General features: G+C 37.9%; 1 protein-coding gene and 1 long non-coding RNA gene across 7 annotated transcripts in view; one reads left to right on the forward strand and one right to left on the reverse strand.

Annotated features, from left to right (window-relative positions):
• RPAP3 (RNA polymerase II associated protein 3) overlaps nt 1-8,160 on the reverse strand; it is a 42,829-nt gene extending 34,669 nt beyond the window's left edge. Inside the window, exons 1-4 of one of the 2 annotated variants that reach the window (XM_015065825.3) lie at nt 8,039-8,160; nt 5,229-5,412; nt 4,081-4,221; nt 444-566 (exon numbers count right to left, since the gene is read on the reverse strand). In XM_015065825.3, coding sequence (XP_014921311.3) covers nt 444-566; nt 4,081-4,221; nt 5,229-5,381 — 417 coding nt within the window. In that variant the 5' untranslated portion in view covers nt 5,382-5,412; nt 8,039-8,160. Of the gene's footprint in view, nt 1-432; nt 568-4,080; nt 4,222-5,228; nt 5,413-8,038 lie in introns of those variants that run through there. The other variant, XM_053226153.1, reaches the window with a different exon arrangement.
• LOC106969312 (uncharacterized) overlaps nt 8,148-18,651 on the forward strand; it is a 37,169-nt gene continuing 26,665 nt past the window's right edge. For 2 of the 5 annotated variants that reach the window (XR_001429328.3, XR_008300221.1), the window contains exons 1-2: nt 8,155-8,428; nt 11,721-11,840. This is a non-coding gene — a long non-coding RNA (uncharacterized LOC106969312). Of the gene's footprint in view, nt 8,429-11,720; nt 11,841-12,585; nt 12,670-18,651 lie in introns of all 5 variants that reach the window. The other 3 variants (XR_008300224.1, XR_008300222.1, XR_008300223.1) reach the window with 3 other exon arrangements.

Here is an 18,651-nt window from a genome sequence, read left to right on the forward strand (position 1 = left end):
TCCAAAAAGTAACCAAAGATGGCCTGTGATATGGAGGAGTGGAATTTAATACTCATGTCACGCTGATTTTAAGTTACTTTTGTCTACTACAAAAAATCTTAAAACGACTCTCTGTACAGTCCATGCACTTTACATATAGTAATTCCCTTAATATTCATAATAACCCATTGAAATTTACTAATAATATTAGTCTGATATTTACAGTTAAGAAAACTGAGTTACAAGCAATTTAAAGAACTTGTCACAGGATCTGAACCCATGTAATCTGGTTTCAGAGCATACATTCCTAATCAACAAGCTCTACTCTCTCTTGATATGGGTACAGCCAATAAAAACTTAAAATTTGAATACCCCCCAAACTATGTTGAAGAAATACTGGGAGCCATGTGATTTTCTACATATCCTGCTTACATGAAGGAAACTAATGCTAACCTAAAGAATACCTTTTCTTTTAGAGTAAGAGCCTTTTGTGAATCTACATGAATCCCATCTTCTTCTGACTCTGATTCTTGAGACACAGAATCATGGGTACTCTCTTCTTTATCAAGCTCATCAAGGATGCTGTCCTGAAATTGTAAGTAGGAAAACTTAGTGTTCATAACTACATGACCATTAAAATAAAGAAGACATAAAAAAAGAAAAAAAAAAAAAAAAAAGACACTCAATAGAACTTAGGTTGTTATCACCTAAAGACCTAAAGGTCTAAGGTTGCTTTCAACCCAAATAACCCCTCCTGGTTAGGATTATATCCAGAGAAAAATGTACCCTTAGAAAGCCAAGATCCAAACCACTTAAAGAATCTACCTTTGAACACAAAGTAAGCTAAGTCAATAGGGTCCACAAAACACCCCTAAGTCACAAACTATTAGTAGTGAGGTATTAGCTTGACATAACCAAAGTTTGCAAATAACCCCAAATATAATAAACAACCAATAGCCAAGAGAGTGTTTTTTACTAAAACGCTTTTTCCTTCCTTAATCTTAAAACATTAAAAACTGCTTGCAGAACACAGTAACTCCTAATCGTCAAAAAACCTATGAGGTAAGTATAGTTACCCATTTTCCACTGCAAGGAACCAAAACACAGAAGTTCGTTAACTCAAAATCACTCAGCTAATAAGTGGTCAAGTCAGGATTTGAACCCAGGCAAATGTGACTCCTCTGTCCGCGGCTGTTATATTGTTTCTCAGCGAATTCCAAAAATATAGCAGACTATGAAAAAAAATATGTATTATGCTAGCCCCGCAATTCCCAATCTCTTTGGGATCACACTTTCCTTTCATGGTAATAAATCATCTCATGAACCCCATCAATATATTTTAAATATATATGATAAAAGAATGGTTTTTACAAAGAGATTTTAAACTAGTAAGCATTAAAGAGTTCGCTAAAGCTCATTTAAATATTTTTTAAAGTTTTTATTTATTTTGGGGAGAGAGAGGCAGAGTGTGAGTGGGGGAGGGCAGAAAGAGAGAGAGGGAGAATCCAAAGCAGGCTCCAGCCTCTGAGCTGTCAGCGCAGAGCCCGACGCAGGGCTCCAACTCATGAATGGTGAGATCATGACCTGAGCCGAAGTCAGATGCTTAACTGACTAAGCCACCCAAGCACCCCCACTAAAGCTCATTTAAACAAAAACTTCAATTATGTAAACAAAATCGTTTTTGCATTTAACAAACAGCATACTATTTTATGTAAAAAAAAAAAAAAAAAGTATTGACAAATTAAAAAATAAAATCTATGCTTAGTTACACTGAATGAACATTAAGAGTTAGACTGAAGCTTAGCTGTGTGTTAGCATGAAGATTCCACAAATACCACCACCCTACCAACATTAACGAGACAAGATTATCCATTCCTGCTATGTTTATATGTGTATAACACCACCAGCAGCAGGACACTAAAGCAGGATGCTCAGATCTGAACTAGAGCGGATGGTAAGTAAACACCTGTTATCTTGCATAGATACACTAAAATGACATCAAGCAATGCAGTACATCATGACAGCATTGACCACACAAAGGAGGAGTTCAATCAGTATCTGTTGAATGAACAAACGTTTGTGTAGAAAGCACCTCTCTAGGTAATGATCTGAGATGATGCCTTTCAAGAAAAAGCATTATAAGATACCACCTTATGAAAAGGAAAAGGCTACATAATGAGGGGTAAGGTCACAAAAAATGAAAAGTGGACTATATAATACTCAGCAGAGTAAAAGTCATGTTCAGAAAGTATCATTTCCCACAGTAATAAGTCCAAGACCTAAAACCATACTTCTCTTACATCAGGACAATACTGAAACAGATAGCAAACTATTTAATTAATAGTGCCAGCTCCATCTTGAGTCAATTAGCCTTGGTTTCATTAAGAAAAATACAACTAATTTGGAAAACCACTAAGCAGTACCTTCTAAACCTAAATGTGTATATAAAGTATGACCTGGCAAATTCCCCCTGGGTGCTTATATCCATCAAAAAACACATACAATAATGTTCATAACAGGTTTGTTCATAATAGCAACCCAAATGTATGTCAACAGAAGAATGGATACACAAATTGTGATATACTCTCACAATGGAATTCTGATCAGCAATGAAAAAAAGAAATTACTGCTACTGACAATACAGATCAATGTCAGATAATGCTAGCAACCAAAGCTAAACAAAAAGAGTGCATACTATATAATACATTTATATGAAATTCCATAACCGGCAAAACTCATCTAAAATATTAGAGATCACAACAGCAGCTACCTTTGGGGGGCAATCAACTGAAAAGGGAGGTTTCTGAGATGCTGGAAATGTCTTATATCTTGAGGTGGATGGTGGTTTCTCAAGTATATATATGAGCAAAAATTCAGATTTTTGCATTTACTGTATGTATAACCGCAAATAAAAATGTTAAACAGTAAAGTGCAAATAAAATAACAAACACAAAAATCACAAGAGTGGTTATCTATGGAAGTAGAGGGGGGGAAAAGAAGATGGGGTAGGAAAGGAGCACACTGGTAGCTTCAACAGGACTGAAAAATTCTCTGTAAGTTACATGGTGGGCTCACATATTCATTTTATTATTATGCTTTAGACCATATATCTTCACTTACTCTTTTGTATAAATCGACTATTACATTAACACTTTCAGAAAGACTAAAAAGGAACACATATTTCAGATCAATCAAACCAAATCAACCCTTAAGGTGGGTGAGAGTCTAGAATAAGGCTGACCAACAGATTGCCTTTCACAGGCTGACCTAATGATGGCTGCTTGAAGCACTACGTAGAGGGTTCGGAGGCAGAGTACTGGTGGTAATTTTCCAGTTATACCATGTGTTACGTGTGGGAGATGGGAGGCAAACAGATTTACCCTCATCTAGAAGGGTGAAGCCCATTCTCTGGGGATCAAGATAGGCCTACTTTTATTGTCCCATAGCCACAGCCCCAAGACTAGACACTAAGACATTCCCTCTCAACCAGTATTAGGTCCTTCAGTCTATAAAAACATATAGCAGAGTCCTTCTTTTCTGGGAGTTATTACTATCTTAGAATTCTGGCTGTCTAGGGATTAGAGATGGTGGGGAGGAGGGATGTGGGTGCAAGTATTAACGGACAGCACAAGAGAGATCTTTGTGGCGATGCAATATTTTTGAGTTCTAAATGCCATGGTGGTTACCCAAGTGTTCATGGGATAAAATGGCACAGAACTATATACATTGTACCATATCGATTTCCTGGTTTTGATACTGCACTGTAGTTAAGAAAGATATAACCACTGGGGTAAACTGGAAGAAGAGTACACTGGACCTCTACATATTATTTTTGCAAAAAGAGAAAAAAGGAAGAAAAAAATAGGAAAAAAAGAACAGAACACTGGCTGTTTTAGCCACTATACACTGAAAGAGGGCTGCAGGAGAAAAAAATAATGTAGCAAATTGAAGAGCACTATGAATGAATTTGTATCCACATAAAACAATCCAAATGACAAAAACAGGCGTAAGAACTTTATTTTTCATTTAACCCATGACTCTTAGCTAACTCTAAGATAACTTTATTCAAATACTAAGAAGCACAAGAGTAGATTAACTTACCACATCAAGTTTTGCCCATGCTTCATAATCATAAGATTTTATCCTGTTTTTTGTGTTTTCATCTTTGGTTTTTTTAGAAGACTCTTTAGGTTTGCCTTTCTTCTTTTTCCTAAAATTCCCATTTCGAATAGGAGGTAAATTCTAGGGACAGGGGAAAAAAACACACACAACGTTTTAAGCCCTGCTCTATTAATTACATTTTTGTGTAACTAGCAATGTTTAAAATTCGCATTAAATTATACCTTCAAGTAGGAAGTACTTTTTATTTTTTAAGTATGTAAAAACATCAATTTACCATCTTCACTTATAATAATTCATGCCTGAAATGTTAAATTCATTCTCTGACAAATGTTAAACATTGTTTAGTCACAAGAAAAGTTAGTATCTAGAAAGTTTCATTATACATTTAATTTGCAATCCTAAATGCACACTTCCAAACCTGCCTGATCTTCAGCCTTACTATAATGAATTAGCAGTAGTACAACAGCAAACTGAACTGCCTCCACATCATTAGTATGAAAAAGCTATCCATATTTAAATGCATACTCTTAAGAAAAACGTTTGGTTGTACCATCTACGTTTTACGCTAATAGTGTATGTTAACATATCATGAAATATATAATTATATACGATCTGTATAATATATATACACACTAAATATTGTATGATGTTACTCATTTACCTTAAGAATTATCACATGGCCTTCCTTTCAGGAACTATTCGCTAAGTCTTAAAACGTCTTCATGTAGTTAATATAAATAATTACAAAGACTTTAAAAAGCAGAATTTTTCAGAATGCCGACAGGCAGCAAATCACTTCAAATTCAGTATTTTCACAAAACATTTTAAAAAGTTGTGCTTTGGGGCACCTAGGTGCCTCAGTCAGTTCAGCATCAGACTTCGGCTCAGGTCATGATCTCATGCTTCGTGGGTTCAAGCCTCGTGTCAGGCTCTGTGCTGACAGCTCAGAGCCTGAAGCCTGCTTTGGATTCTGTGTCTCCCGCTCTATCTGTCCCTCCTCTGCTTGTGCTCTGTCTCTCTCTCTCTCTCAAGAATAAACAAACATTAAAAAAAATTTTTTAATGGTTCTGCTTCTCTTTAAACTAGTTATGCTGGAGGCTAAAGTAGGATTTAATTAAGAAATTTACCTCTTCAGGAACACCATTCTGTCTTCTTAGTTCCATATCCTTCTGCTTAATATCCTTTTCCCAGTTTTCTAAATCTCTCATAAAGTCTTGTAATTCTTCTGCATTTTGTTTCACTTGTAGTTGTAATTCAATTGCTTTATTTGTCGAAGTCATTATGGCCTGCAGAGTTTTGACCAACCAATCTCTGACAAGAATTAAACAAAAATATTTGGTTTATTTTTTTGAAGCTTAGCTAATTATTTTTTACCACTTCATAAATGGTCAAAAAACATAGAGGAGAGCCTAAAGTGATGCTGAAGAAAGAAAACATCAGTATATTATTGTTTAGATGAATCAATGTTTGCTGAATGAACAAATGAAAGACAGACAAGTCTGGGAGTTGCTGCAATCAATGTAAATGAAAGGCAATGAGGAAATCACTGAAATTAGCAAGTAGCCCATGGTAGCAGACTGTCTGCCCATCTCTAGCTTATAAATTAATCCTAATTATCTCCTTTACTCCTTTTCAAAATTTATTGAACTTCTGCTATGTGACAGGCCCTGTAAAAACAAGACAAGGTCTTATGTCTAGTGGAGAAGGAAGCAAAATAATCAAGTACTGAGCAACAAAATATTAGGCTAGGCAGGGTTTCTTAACCTTAGGGCTATCAATATTTTGGGACAGATTATTCTTTGTGGTAGGAGATGTGTCCTACACATTGTAAGATGGTTGGCAACATCTCTGGCCTCTTCCAACTAGGTAGAGGTATCCCCCCTCCCCTCCAGACTGTGACAAAGTGCTCCAGACATTGTTAAATGTCACCTGGGAGGCATAATTAACTCCTGGTTGAGAGCAACTGTGCTAAATAGAGGTACACAGAGATGCTGTGGGACTGACAACAAAGGACAGGCATAAATCAGATGGTGGGTAGGGTGGTGGGTTCAAGGAAAGAGTCCCCAAAGTTGCTGTAACTAGCCAAGCTTCAAATAGGCCAGCCAAGTGATTAACCATGGAGAAGTGGGCAGGCAGACTGAAGGACTAAGAGAATGATGAGAGAGAAGGCCAAGGTGGCTATGGGACAGGTCTTGAAATGCCATGCCATGAGGTCTGAAAGCTATGTGAAAAGTATTATAGTGGGAAAATAAAAGATACTTGATGACTGATTCACATAAGGAGTGGGGGAGCAGAGGACTTAACCAGTGTCTTAGATTTCTGGCTTGGGAGCCTGGTTAAATGAGCAGTGCCATTTTGAGTCTGGATCACAATTTTAAAAGGAAAGAAAGGGGGCACCTGGCTGGCTCAGTTGGTGGAGCATGTGACTCTTGATTTTGGGGTTGAGTTCAAGCCCCACATTGGGTGTAGAGATTACTTAAAAAAATTTGTCTTTAGACCTTTAAAAAAAAAGAAAGAAAGAAAAGGAAAAAGCTTCAGGATTGGAGGACAAGAGGAAAGGCAAATATCTCAGTTTGAGATATGCTGAACTGGGTGCTTATGGAAGATCAGGATATAACCAGTAGGTACTTATAGGTAGTCACACAGGGCTAGAGATACAAATTTGAGTGTCGCTAGCATAAAGGTGGAAATTGCAATCATGGATTTGGACATGCTTAATCACTGTAACTACAGGTTTAGGTGGGGAAGGACTGGAACCTGGAAAACACTATCATTTGGGGAACAAGCAGAGGAAAAGATGCCAACACACATAGGAAAAACTAGGCAGCAACAACTAGAGAGTTGGTAGGAAAACTTGGGCAAGTAATTTCACTGAATAGAATTCTTAAGAGTTCAAGGTGAGAGAGGTTAGCAGTGCCAAATGACACAAAGAGCATCTAAGAGTAATGAAAGTGCATTACATTTGGTCATGTAAAGATTTATTAAGAATTTTGAGATTTAAAGAAAAAGTGGAAATAAAACGAGATGCTGAGTAAAGGAGATTATATTGGGATTAGCGTGATTCTTTAATAATCTAAGATTGCTCAGGAGTATAGTCTGGCGAAGAGAAACAAGATAAAATCTAGGAAAAAGGGTGAGTGATGGGATAAAGTTCCCAAAAAGGTGGGAGGGGACTCAAAGCTTAAGAGGAGTGGGGGAGTAGAAAGGGAGAGACAGAAATTAGAAAAATTAGTTTTCTAACGGTTGCAAATGCAGATAGGTCTTCTGACCCCTAGCCTGGCCCTAGAACCTAAACTAAGTTTAAGATTCTTTTCAGGCAGTGCCCATGTTTGATCACATATGTAGATCTCATTTGAAAAAGTAAAATAAAGCGAAACCAGTATAGTGCTTTGCTGGGGGCTCAAAAATAGGAATAAAGCCGCAGCAAGCCACTGTGATGCTGCAAAGCGTCGAAACCCTTTTCCATTTCATTCATCACCTCTGCTGCTCCCGCAGGCGCCATGGCTGCCAACGGTACCTGCGACGAGGCTCGAGTCCGAGCAAGCACCCAGAAACTTCCAGCGCGGGGCGTATCGCTTTCACACTCAATATCCGAGCGAACACTGCACACCGACGCCGACAGGGGGCGTGCCCCACCGCAGTTCTCTCGGGAGAGTGGATCTGCGGTCCGACCACCGCAAACCCGCCCAGTACCCCGGGCAGCCTGGGTGGAGGGACGGTCAGCAGAGCAGGCCGTCCAGACTCGGGCGCGCGGAGCACGCCCCTTCCGGAACGCTCACCCGGGACGCCGCTACCCTGGACACCGCCGCGCCCTCGCCGCCCACCCTCACGCCCTCCGCCTCACCCGGGACCCACGGCCGCGCGCCCCCTTCGAGCCACGCGACCCCAAAAGCCCCGTCGGTTGCCAAAGCCGGCGATAACGACAAGGCCGACTCACCTCACTAGGCCGTTACTGCCCGCAAGGCCGGCATCCCAGGCTCGCAGCAACTCACGCCGAGCCCCGCCTTCCTGAGCTTTCCCACAAGTCCCCGCGTGCCGTCGCCCCGCCCCCTGGCGTCCAGGCGGAGCATGCGCAGAAGGTCAGGTACAGTGCGCGGTTCTTCTCAGGGTACAATTAGAGAATTGACAGGTGCGTTAAAGCCGAATCAGACGTCTTGCCTGCTTGCACTATAACTAAACTCCACGGGAGATAACCCCCAAACTGCAGAGTCACCCTGACTTGTTCCGATTGCCAAAATAATAACTCCTTGACTATTTCCTTGGACTCCCCTCAAGATGATTTCATCCTGAATATTTGCCCTGCGGGTGTCTATAGGTCACGACCTTTGTAAGTACGATAATCATCTGAAAAAGTTACTGTTTCTCTATCTGAACAAAGGGTGTAATCTTGTAACTCTGACAAATGTGCAAGGTTGTTTTGTTTTGCTTCCTGTAAGTACTTGTATTTGACAAACCAATTCTTCAGTCTGCCTCTCTTCACCTTTGCGAGTAAACTCTGCTTTTCTAAGTGTATCTGACTCTGAGTCTTTCTTGGTCGTGTGTCAGTACTAAGGTTTCTCTTTAGAGTGCCCTGGCTTACAAAGAAGAAAGAATGTGAACCTTTTAACATTTCTTGCGTCTGCTTCCTGTATGAGTGAGCTTTCTTTAATTTTTCAGGACAACTCTAAAATTGTAAAACAAAAATAATTTCAAAAGTCCATGAAAACAAACGGAAGCAAAGAAACCTGTCAGTTCGAAACAACTCAGTGATCTCAGACATTAGCCTCAAAATCCAATTCAGTGGCTCTCAGGCTTGACTGAACTTTGAAATCATCTATGGAGCATTTAAAAAAAAAATCTTATTTCTAGATTTTGTCCCCAGAGATTCCGATTTAATTCCCAGTGCAGCCTGGGAATCCTGATTTTTTAAAGCACAGGATACAATTGTTCATTTAAGACTGGGAGCCACCAATCCAGATAATCATCAATGAAAACCCACCCTGGGGTCCTCTCTTACAAGGGCAGATCATTAGCTCATCTTTCCCACTGTATATTTATATAGTATCTTTGTATTTTCACATCATGATAGTCAAATCATCGAGTGTATCATCAACATATTTACTAATGAAATGATCCTTTTGGTTTTGTGTTTTCAATTATAATAAATCATTTTAAAACAGATATTGATTTATGGATGTTCTTAACAAAAACAATCTATTTTTTTAAATGAATTCTACCAGAGTCAATTGAGATGAGAGGGATGGGGGCTGCTGGCTCCTTTAGTAAAACCTCATAGACCCTTGGGTGAATCCTCCCTCCTATTTTTCTTCCTCTCAAGTCACATAAGAGACAATTTCTTAGTGAGTACAGAAGCAAAGTGAAAGGAGTTAAATCAAATGGTCTTGATGGCCTTTGTTACCTAATTCTGAGGCTCACATTGTTCTACCAAAAACAGCTATGCCTGTAATGACCGCCTTCTCTCTTGTGAGCCCAGACATGGGCCATTGTAAGTTCTTTTCTAGAGTGCAGACTTCCCCACTTCTGTTGACATGTCTTCAAATAGTTTTCAACAAGGTTGGTAAATTATGCTTTTATGTCTCATTAATTAATTTCTTTTTAGGGAAAACAAACCCCAGTCATCTCAATTGCACTTATTGTTAATATCTGAATAGTCACTTTCAAAAAGGTGTCTCTATGTGTTCTATATGTTGAATTTCTAATAGTGGAAGTATATATAAATGTTTATTATTGCAAGAGTAAAATGCTGCAATTAATGATTATGAATGGTGTTAATTTTGTCAATGGTGTTAATGTCTGAAAAAATTATTGACATCTTCAAAATAGCTAAATAAGGAAACACTCTGAAAGTTAATACGAATCTTAAGAAAAGGAATACTAGAGGCTCCTGGGTGGCTCAGTTGGTTAAGCGTCCAACTCTTGATTTCAGCTCAGGTCATGATCTCACAGTTCATGAAGTAGAACCCCACATCAGGCTCTGAGCTGACAGTGTGGAGCCTGCTTGAGATTCTCTCCCTTGCTCTGTCCCTTGTGTGCTCTCTCTCTCTCTCTCTAAAAAATAAATAAACCAATTTATGTATGGGGTTTAATTGCATGTGAGATAAAGCCCAGTATAAGAGTAGCTTAAACATGAGAGAATATTTCTCTCTCAAATAAAAGAAGACTGAATATGAGCAATCCAGGGTTGGTATTTGTCACAGACTTTGAGTCTGGAGTTCTCTCTTGTCCAGCAAGAGAGTGGATGCAGAATTGAATATGAAAGAGGCTAATGTCTGGGAGGAGACAAGAGTCCCCCACAGAGGTTTCATCTCCATATTTATTGAGCTCTCAAGATCTTACATACATGGTGAATGTGAAGAAAACTATCAGATAGTAATCATTAACTCGTATAAGAAGCAAAGGGCCTGGGGGCAAGTGGAGTTTGTGATCAGGTACATTGGTGTCAGATGGAAAGGAATTTTACTCATGATCCCATTATAGTATCTCACTACCTAGCCTCGGGTGCTTTCGCCCCATTGTGGTGGCTTTCTGCCCTAAGCTTTTTCCTAACCCATTTATGTAAGTAGAACCTATTTCTCCATAGGTATGATAATTTCAGTGTCAGACCCAGGCACCTTCAACCTTATGGCTCCATCATCTTCAGCATATGGCTTCCCTGGTGGCTCAAGATGGATGCTTAAGCTCCAGCCATCGTATCTGCAATCCAGACAGCAGGAAGGGGCAGGGTGGGAATAGTGGCCTTTAAGAACACTCCTTTTTCCATGCCACTGGCCAGGACTTAGACACGTGGCCACTCCTGGCTGCAAGAGAAGTTTTTACTCTTGGAAGTTATGTTGCTCATCTAAAAACAATTCAGGAAAACAAGAGGAGAGCAGATATTGAAGGGAAATTAGTAACCTCTCTCATAGGCCTTCGTAAATATTCTTTGAAAGAATGACAAACACATAAATGAGTCAATACTGCTAGAAATCCAAGCTCACTCTAGCCAGAGGAAAGGGGTTAAATTTTGTAACCCTGTTCTGCTACTTACTGAGAATGTGGCTTAACCTAAGCCTTAGTTGCCTAGGTAAAATTAAAATGGTAAAGATAGAAATAACTAATAGACTGAGCAAAATGTATGTAAAAACCCAACCTAGCACAGTCTGGGACAGCTTGAGATCTTAAATATTAATTCCTGCCCCTCCCTCCTTAGCAAAGCTAAGATCCAGACTCTGGGATGTGATTACTCCTACATTTCTGACTCTGTCTCCCACTTGACTGCCTGGAATACCTCTGAAGAGGTCTGTAAGGAGGATGAGTACTAGGCACCAGTAGATGAATGTTAAGGTTAATCACAGGGAACATGAGCTACCTCTCTTCATGAAAAATGAAATCTGTGTAATAAGCGAGACAGGTAAGCATTATCGTAAGTAATAAGCGTATTATACTTTTTACCTCACAACGTGATGGTAATATTATCCCCATCATACCAGTGAGGAAACTGATCTGAATAATTAAGAAATTTGCCTAGACAGCCAGCAAATGACAGGGTTTGGTGAGGTACCTGGCCATTCTGACTTCAGAGCCAGCACCTGTGGCCACCGTGTTCTACTGACTCACTGTCTTGTTCATTTGACTGTTAGCTCCCCTGAGGAAGGACAAGATGAGGCCCTGTTTCATCCATCTGAATTTTAACTTGCCTGAGGTATTCCTTCATACCTGGCATTTTCCTAGCATCTGTGACCTACATCATCTGTTTACAGGTAAGAACTCTCTTTTTATCTCTCTTTATCTCCTCCTCCTCCCTCACTTCGGTCAACTCCCACAACCACAGAAGCTACATCCAGAAGCGTCCTTACGTTCCTTGTGGATGTGGTCAAGGGGGCTGGTTACAAGAACTAGGGATCACCAGTCACCATTTACCGGACCCCATAATCTATGTGCAATGCTCCTTCCAATCTTTGTTTTTAGACTTTATTTTTTTTGTAGAAGCTTTAGGGTTCCAATAAGCTGAGAGGAAGGTACCGAAATTTCCCATATACCTCCTGCCCATACATACCTAGCCTCTCTCATTATCAATATCAGTCATCAGAATAGTGCAATTTTTTACCAAAGATGAACTTAACACTGACACATCACAGGCACCCAGAGTCTTAACTTAGTTTAACTAAGACCCAGAGTCTAACTTTAGTTTAAAGGTTCACTCTTAGTACTGCACAGTGGGTTTGGAAAAATTTGTAACAACAATACATCCATCATTGTATCATATGGAATATTTTCACTGTCCTAAAAATCCTCTGTGATATGTCTATTCATCCCTCCCCATTACCTGCAACTCCGGGAACGACTGATCTTTTTTATTGTCCCCATAGTTTTCCTTTTTCCAGAATGTCGTATACTTGCAATCATACAGATGTAGCCTTCTTATATTGGCTTGTTTTCACTCAGTATAATGAATTTTAGGTTCCTCCATGTTTTTTCATGGCTTGATAACTCATTTCTTTCTAGCGCTGAATTATATTCTATTGTCTGGATGGACCACAGTTTATCCATTCACCTACTGAAGAGCATCCTGTTTGCTTCCAAGTTTTGGTAATTATGAATGCAGCTGCTATAAACATTCACATGCATGTTATTGTGTGGACATAAGTTTTCAGATCCTTTGGGTAGATACCAAGAAGAATAATTGCTGGATCATATGGTAAGAGTATGTTTCGTTTTGCGAGAAATTGCCAGACTGTCTTCCAATGTAACTGTCCATTTTGTGTTCCCACCAGTAATGAGTGAGAGTTCCTGTTGCTTCACATCAGTACCAGCGTTTGGTGTTGTCAGTGTTCCAGATTTTGGCCATCAAATAGGTCTATAGTGGTGTCATGTTGTTTTAATCTGCATTTCCCTGATGACATTTGATGTGGAGCATCTTTTCATATGCTTATTTGCCATCTGTATATCTTCTTTGGGGCGGTGTTTGTTATGGTCCCATTTTTTAATTGAGTTGTTTTCTTATTGTTGAGTTTTAAGAGTTCTTTGTATATTTTACAAAGAACACAGTCTATTATCAGATGTGTATCTTGCAAATATTTTTTCCTAGTCTGTAACTTCTCCACCAGTGCTCTTGCTACTGTTTTTCACAGAGCAGACATTTTTAATTTTAATGAAGTATAGCTTATCAACTTGTCTTTCATGAATCATGTCTTTGGTATTGTATCTAAAAAGGCATCACCATACCCAAAGCCATCTAGGTTTTTCTCGTATGTTATCTTCTAGGAGTTTTATGGTTTTGTGTTTTACATTGAGATCTATGATACATTTAGAGTTAACTTTTGTGAAGGGTATGAGACCTTTGTTTAGACTGATGTTTTTTACATGTAGATGTCTGGTTGTTCCAGAATCTTGTTGAAAATATCTTAACTCCATTCTATTACCTTGGCTCCTTTGTAGAAATCATTGGCAATATTTATGCGAGGCTATTTCTGGGCTCCCTATTCTGTTCCATCGAACTACTTGTCTTTTCTTTCACCAAACACCACACTGTCTTGATTACTGTAGCTGTATAGTAAGGCTTGAAGTCGGGTAGCATAGTCCTTCAACTTTGTTCTTCGCTTCCAATACTGTGTTGGCTCTTCTGTGTCTTTTGCCCCTCCATATAAAGTTTAGAATTGATTTGTCAAAACCTATAAAATAATTTGCTGGGATTTTGATTGGGATTCCATTGAATCTATAGATCAAGTTGGGAAGAATTGACATCTTGACAATATTGAATCTTCCTATCTGAACATGGAATATCTATCCCTTTACTTATTTTTACATCTTATTCATCAAAATGTTTTAATTTTCTTCATAAAGATCTTATATTTTGTCAGGTTTATACTTACTTCATTTTGGGGGGTGCTAATGTAAATGGTATTTTGTTTTTCATTTCAAATTCTACTTATTCATTGCTGGTATATAGGAAACCAACTTACTTTTATATATTAACCTTGTATCCTTTAACCTTGCTATAAGCACTTATTAATTCCAAGAGGTTTTTTGTTGAGTCTTTCAGACTTTCTACATAGATGATCATGTCATCTGTGAATAAAGATAGTTTTATGTCTTCTTTTCCCAATAAGCATACCTTTTACTTCCTTTCCTTGCCATATTGCATAAAAAAGAGTATTGTGTTGAAAAAGGGTAGTGAGAGGGGACATTTTTGCCTTGTACCTGATTTTAGTGGGAAACTTTCAAGTTTCTCAGTATTAAGTGTGATGTTAGCTGTAAGTTTTTTGTATATTTTTTAAATCAAGTTGAGAAAGTTTCCTCTTTTTCCTAGTTTACTGTGAGCTTTTATTATGAGTGGGCATTGGATTTTGTCAAATGCTTTTTTTACACCTAGTAATATGATCATGTGATTTCTCTTTTTTAGTCTGTTGATGTGCTAGGTTATATTAATTGATTTTTGAATGTTGAACCAGCCTTGCATACCTGGAATAAATTCTACTTGGTCACAAGTATAAATCACAAGATTTATATAATTCTTTTTATACTTTTTTTTGGATTCTATTTACTAATTTTTTTTTGAGGATTTTTACATCTATGTTCATGAGATATATTGGTCTGTAGTTTTCTTTTCTTGTAATGTCTTTGTCTGGTTTTAGTATCAGCATAATGCTGACCTCATAGAATTACTTAGGAAGCATTCCCTCTTTTTCTATCCTCTGAAAGAGATTGTAGAAAATTGGTTAAATTTATTCCTTACCTATTTGACAAAATTCACCAGGAAACCCATCTGGGCCTGGTTCTTTCTCTTTTGGAAGGCTATTAATATTATTACTTCTTTAATAGATATAGGCCTATTCACATCATCTGTTATTTCTTGCATCTTTCAAGGAAGTCATTCATTTCATCTAGGATCGAATTTATGAGCATAGAGTTGTTCATAGTATTCCTTTATTATCCTTTTAATTTCCATAGAATCTGTTTTGTTGTTCTTCTTTCATTTTGATATTAATAATTTGTGTCCTCTCCTTTTTTCTTGGTTAGCCCAGCTAGAGGCGTATCAACTTTTTTGATCTTTTCAAAGAACTTTTAGTTTCATTGATTTTCTCTATTGGTTTCCTGTTTTCAATTTAATTGATTTCTGCTCTAATTATTATTATTTATTTTCTTCTACTTATGTTTTACTTAATTTTCTCTTCTTTTTCTAGTTTCCTAAGGTGGAAACTTAGATGATTTATTTTAGATCTCTCTCCTTTTCTAATGTATGCATTAAATGCTATAATTTTTTCCTCTAAGCACTGCATCTCACAAATTCTGGTAAGTTGTATTGTCATTTTCATTTAGTTCAAAATATTTTAAATTTTGTCTTGAGATTTTTTTTTCCTTGACTCGTGTTATTTAGAAGTGTGTTATTTAATGTCCGTGTATTTTAGGGTTTTCCAGTTATCTTTTGTTATCTTTTGAGAGCAGACATTGTAGGATTCTATTCTTCTGAATTTGTTAAAGAGTATTTTGTGGGCCAGAATGTGGTCTATCTTGGTGAATGACCCATATGAATATGAATGTTGGATGGAATAGTTTATGGATGTCAATGATATTCAATGTTGATTGATGGACAGTTTAACTGTCCTTAGTGATTTTCTGCCTACCAGGTCTGTCTGCTTCTGAGAACAAGATATTCGCATCTCCAACTATGATACTGGACTCATCTGTTTCTTCTATTTTATCAGATTTTGCCTCTTGGAATTTCATGCTCTGTTGTTATATGCATACACATTAAGAATTGTTACATCTTCCAGGTGCCTAGGTGGCTCAGTAGGTTAAGTGCCTTGACTCTTGATTTCAGTTCAGGTCATGATCTCATGGTTTGTGGGTTTGAGCCCCACTGCCCAGGATTCTCTCTCTCTCCCTCTCTCTCTGCCCCTCCCCCACTCGTGCATGCTCTTTCTCTCTCTCTGTCTCTCTCAAAATAAATAAACATTTTAAAAAATACAAAGAATTGTTATATCTCCTTGCAGAGTTGACTCCTTTATCGTTATGTAACGCCCTTTTTTTTCCCCTGATAACTTTCCTTACTTGAGTCTAGTCTGTCTGAAATTAACATAGTGATGCCTGCTTTCTTTTGATTAGTGCTAGCATGGTATTTTTTTCTCTATCCATTTACTTTCTATCTATGTGTGTCTTTATATTTGAAGTTGGTTTCTTGTAGACAACATATAATTGATTCTTGTGGGGTTTTTTTAATGTTTTATTTATTTTTGAGGGTGGGAGGGGCAGAGAGAAAGGGACAGAGGATCCAAAGAGGGCTCCATGATGCCAGTGCAGAACCAGACGCAAGGATCAAACTCACTAAGCATGAGATCATGACCTGAGCTGAAGTCAGAAGCTTAACCGACTGAGCCACCCCCCTTTGATCCACTATGACAATCTCTTTTATATGTTGCACTTAGACCACTGACATTCAAAGTGACTATTGATATAGTTGAATTAATATGTACCATATTCAATACTGTTTTCTATTTGTTGTCCTAGGTCTTTGTTCCTATTTTTGTTTCCCATTCTTTTTCTGGCTTTTATGCTCTTTAAAAAAAAATTTTTTTTTTTACATTTATTTATTTTTGAGACACAGAGTGCCAGCAGGGGAGAGGCAGAGAGAGGAGACATAGAATCTGAAGCAGGCTCCAGGCTCTGAGCCTGGCTTTTATATTCTTAATTGAGCTTTTCATGTGATTCCATTTTTTTCTCCTTTCTTAGTAGATCCATTATATTTCTTTTTTTTTTTTTTTTACTTTTTAAAATCATTATCCTAGATTTTGCAATATAGATTTACAATATTAATCCATATCCACTTTCAAATAACACTATGCCACATCATGGGCAATTGGAGTACCTTATACTAACAAAATAACTCTAATCCCTTCCTCTCATCCCTTGTACCTATTATGAATTTCATTTATATGTAAGGATAAATATATACATATATATCCATAATACATATATGTATACAAGTATACATAAGTATGTGTGTGTGTGTATATATGCATAATATATGTGATAGAACACATTATTGCTGTCGTTATTTCGTATATGTGCAGCCGAAGTGAGCATTTGCTACTGTTCTTCTGAACAAACTGTTGTCTTTTAGAGAAATTAATAATAAGAGAAATAAAAGTTTTTACTTTATCTTCACGTTTCACTTCTTCTTTTCCTTCTCTCCAAAGAACTTCTTTTAAAAAGATTTGTTTAATTAAGAAAGTCTTTGGGGCACCTGTCTGGCTCAGTCAGAAGAGCATGTGACTCTGATCTCAGGGTTGTAAGTTCGAGCCCTACATTGGGTACAGATGTTACTTAAAAATAAAGTCTTCAAAAAAAAAAAAAAAAAGACAGTCTTTATCTCTCCTTCCATTTTGAAGAATAATTTTTCAGGGTCCAGAATTCTAGGCTGGTGGGTTTTTTCCTGTCAACATTTTAAATATTTCACATCATTCTCTTCTGGATTGCATGGTTTCTGAGGGGAAATCAGATGTAATTCTTATCTTTGTTCCTCTGTAGGTAAGATTCCCCCCACCCCCGGCTTCTTTCACAATTTTTCTTTATGTTTGATTTTCTATAATTTGAATATGATATGTCAAAGTAGAGTTGGGGTTTTTTTGACATTTATTCTGCTTGGTGTTTTCTGAAATTTCTGGATCTCTGGTGATGTCTGTCATTAATTGGGGGAAATTCTCAGTCATTATTGTTTCAAATATTTCTTTTGTTCCTTTCTCCCTTTCTTCTCCTTCTGGTATTCTCATTATGTGTATGTTACACCTTTTGTAGTTGTCCTACAGACCTTGGATATTTGTCTTGGATGTTTTTCAGCCTTTGTTCTCTTGCATTTTGGTTTTGGGGATTCTTTTGAGCTATCCTCAAGCTCAGAGATTCTCTCCTCCAATGTGTCCAGTCTGCTAATAAGCCCATCAAAGGTATTCTTCATTTCCGTTACAGTGTTTTCATCTCTAGAATTTCTTTTTGGTTCTTTCTTAGGCTTTCCATTTCTCTGCTTACATTTTGCCCATCAGTTCTTGCATGCTGTCTACTTTATTTATTATAGCCCTTAACATATTAATCAGTTGCTTTAAATTCCTTATCTGATGATTCCAACATCCCTGCCATGTCTGTTTCTGACGTTTGCCCTATAGCTTCAAATTATGTTACTTTGCCTTTTGGTATGCCTTGCTGATTGCCAGGCTTGGTAAATAGGCCTTTAGTAACGTGGTGGTGAGGTGTGGGGAGAGGGGAAACGTCCTACAATGATTGTGGCTGAGTCTTTTAGTGAGCCTGTGCCTCTGGATTGAGAATTTCACGAGTGTTTCTCAGAAGGTTTTTTTCTCCCCCTTTGTGTGTGAGAGGATGGCTAAAGTGGGTTGATTTGGGTATTTCCCTTCCCCAGATCAGTTAGGCTCTAATAATATTTCAGCAGGTTAGCCTCTGGCTAACAAGTTTCCCCCAAAGGCAGGCTTTGTTAAGGACAGAGTGCTCTAGTTATTTCAAAATGATTCCACCTCTCCTCCCTATGCCAGAAGCCCAAGGGGGTTTCTCTCTGATACACTCTAT

The sequence above is a fragment of the Acinonyx jubatus genome, chromosome B4 (assembly GCF_027475565.1).
Source record: "Acinonyx jubatus isolate Ajub_Pintada_27869175 chromosome B4, VMU_Ajub_asm_v1.0, whole genome shotgun sequence".
NCBI lineage: Eukaryota > Metazoa > Chordata > Mammalia > Carnivora > Felidae > Acinonyx > Acinonyx jubatus.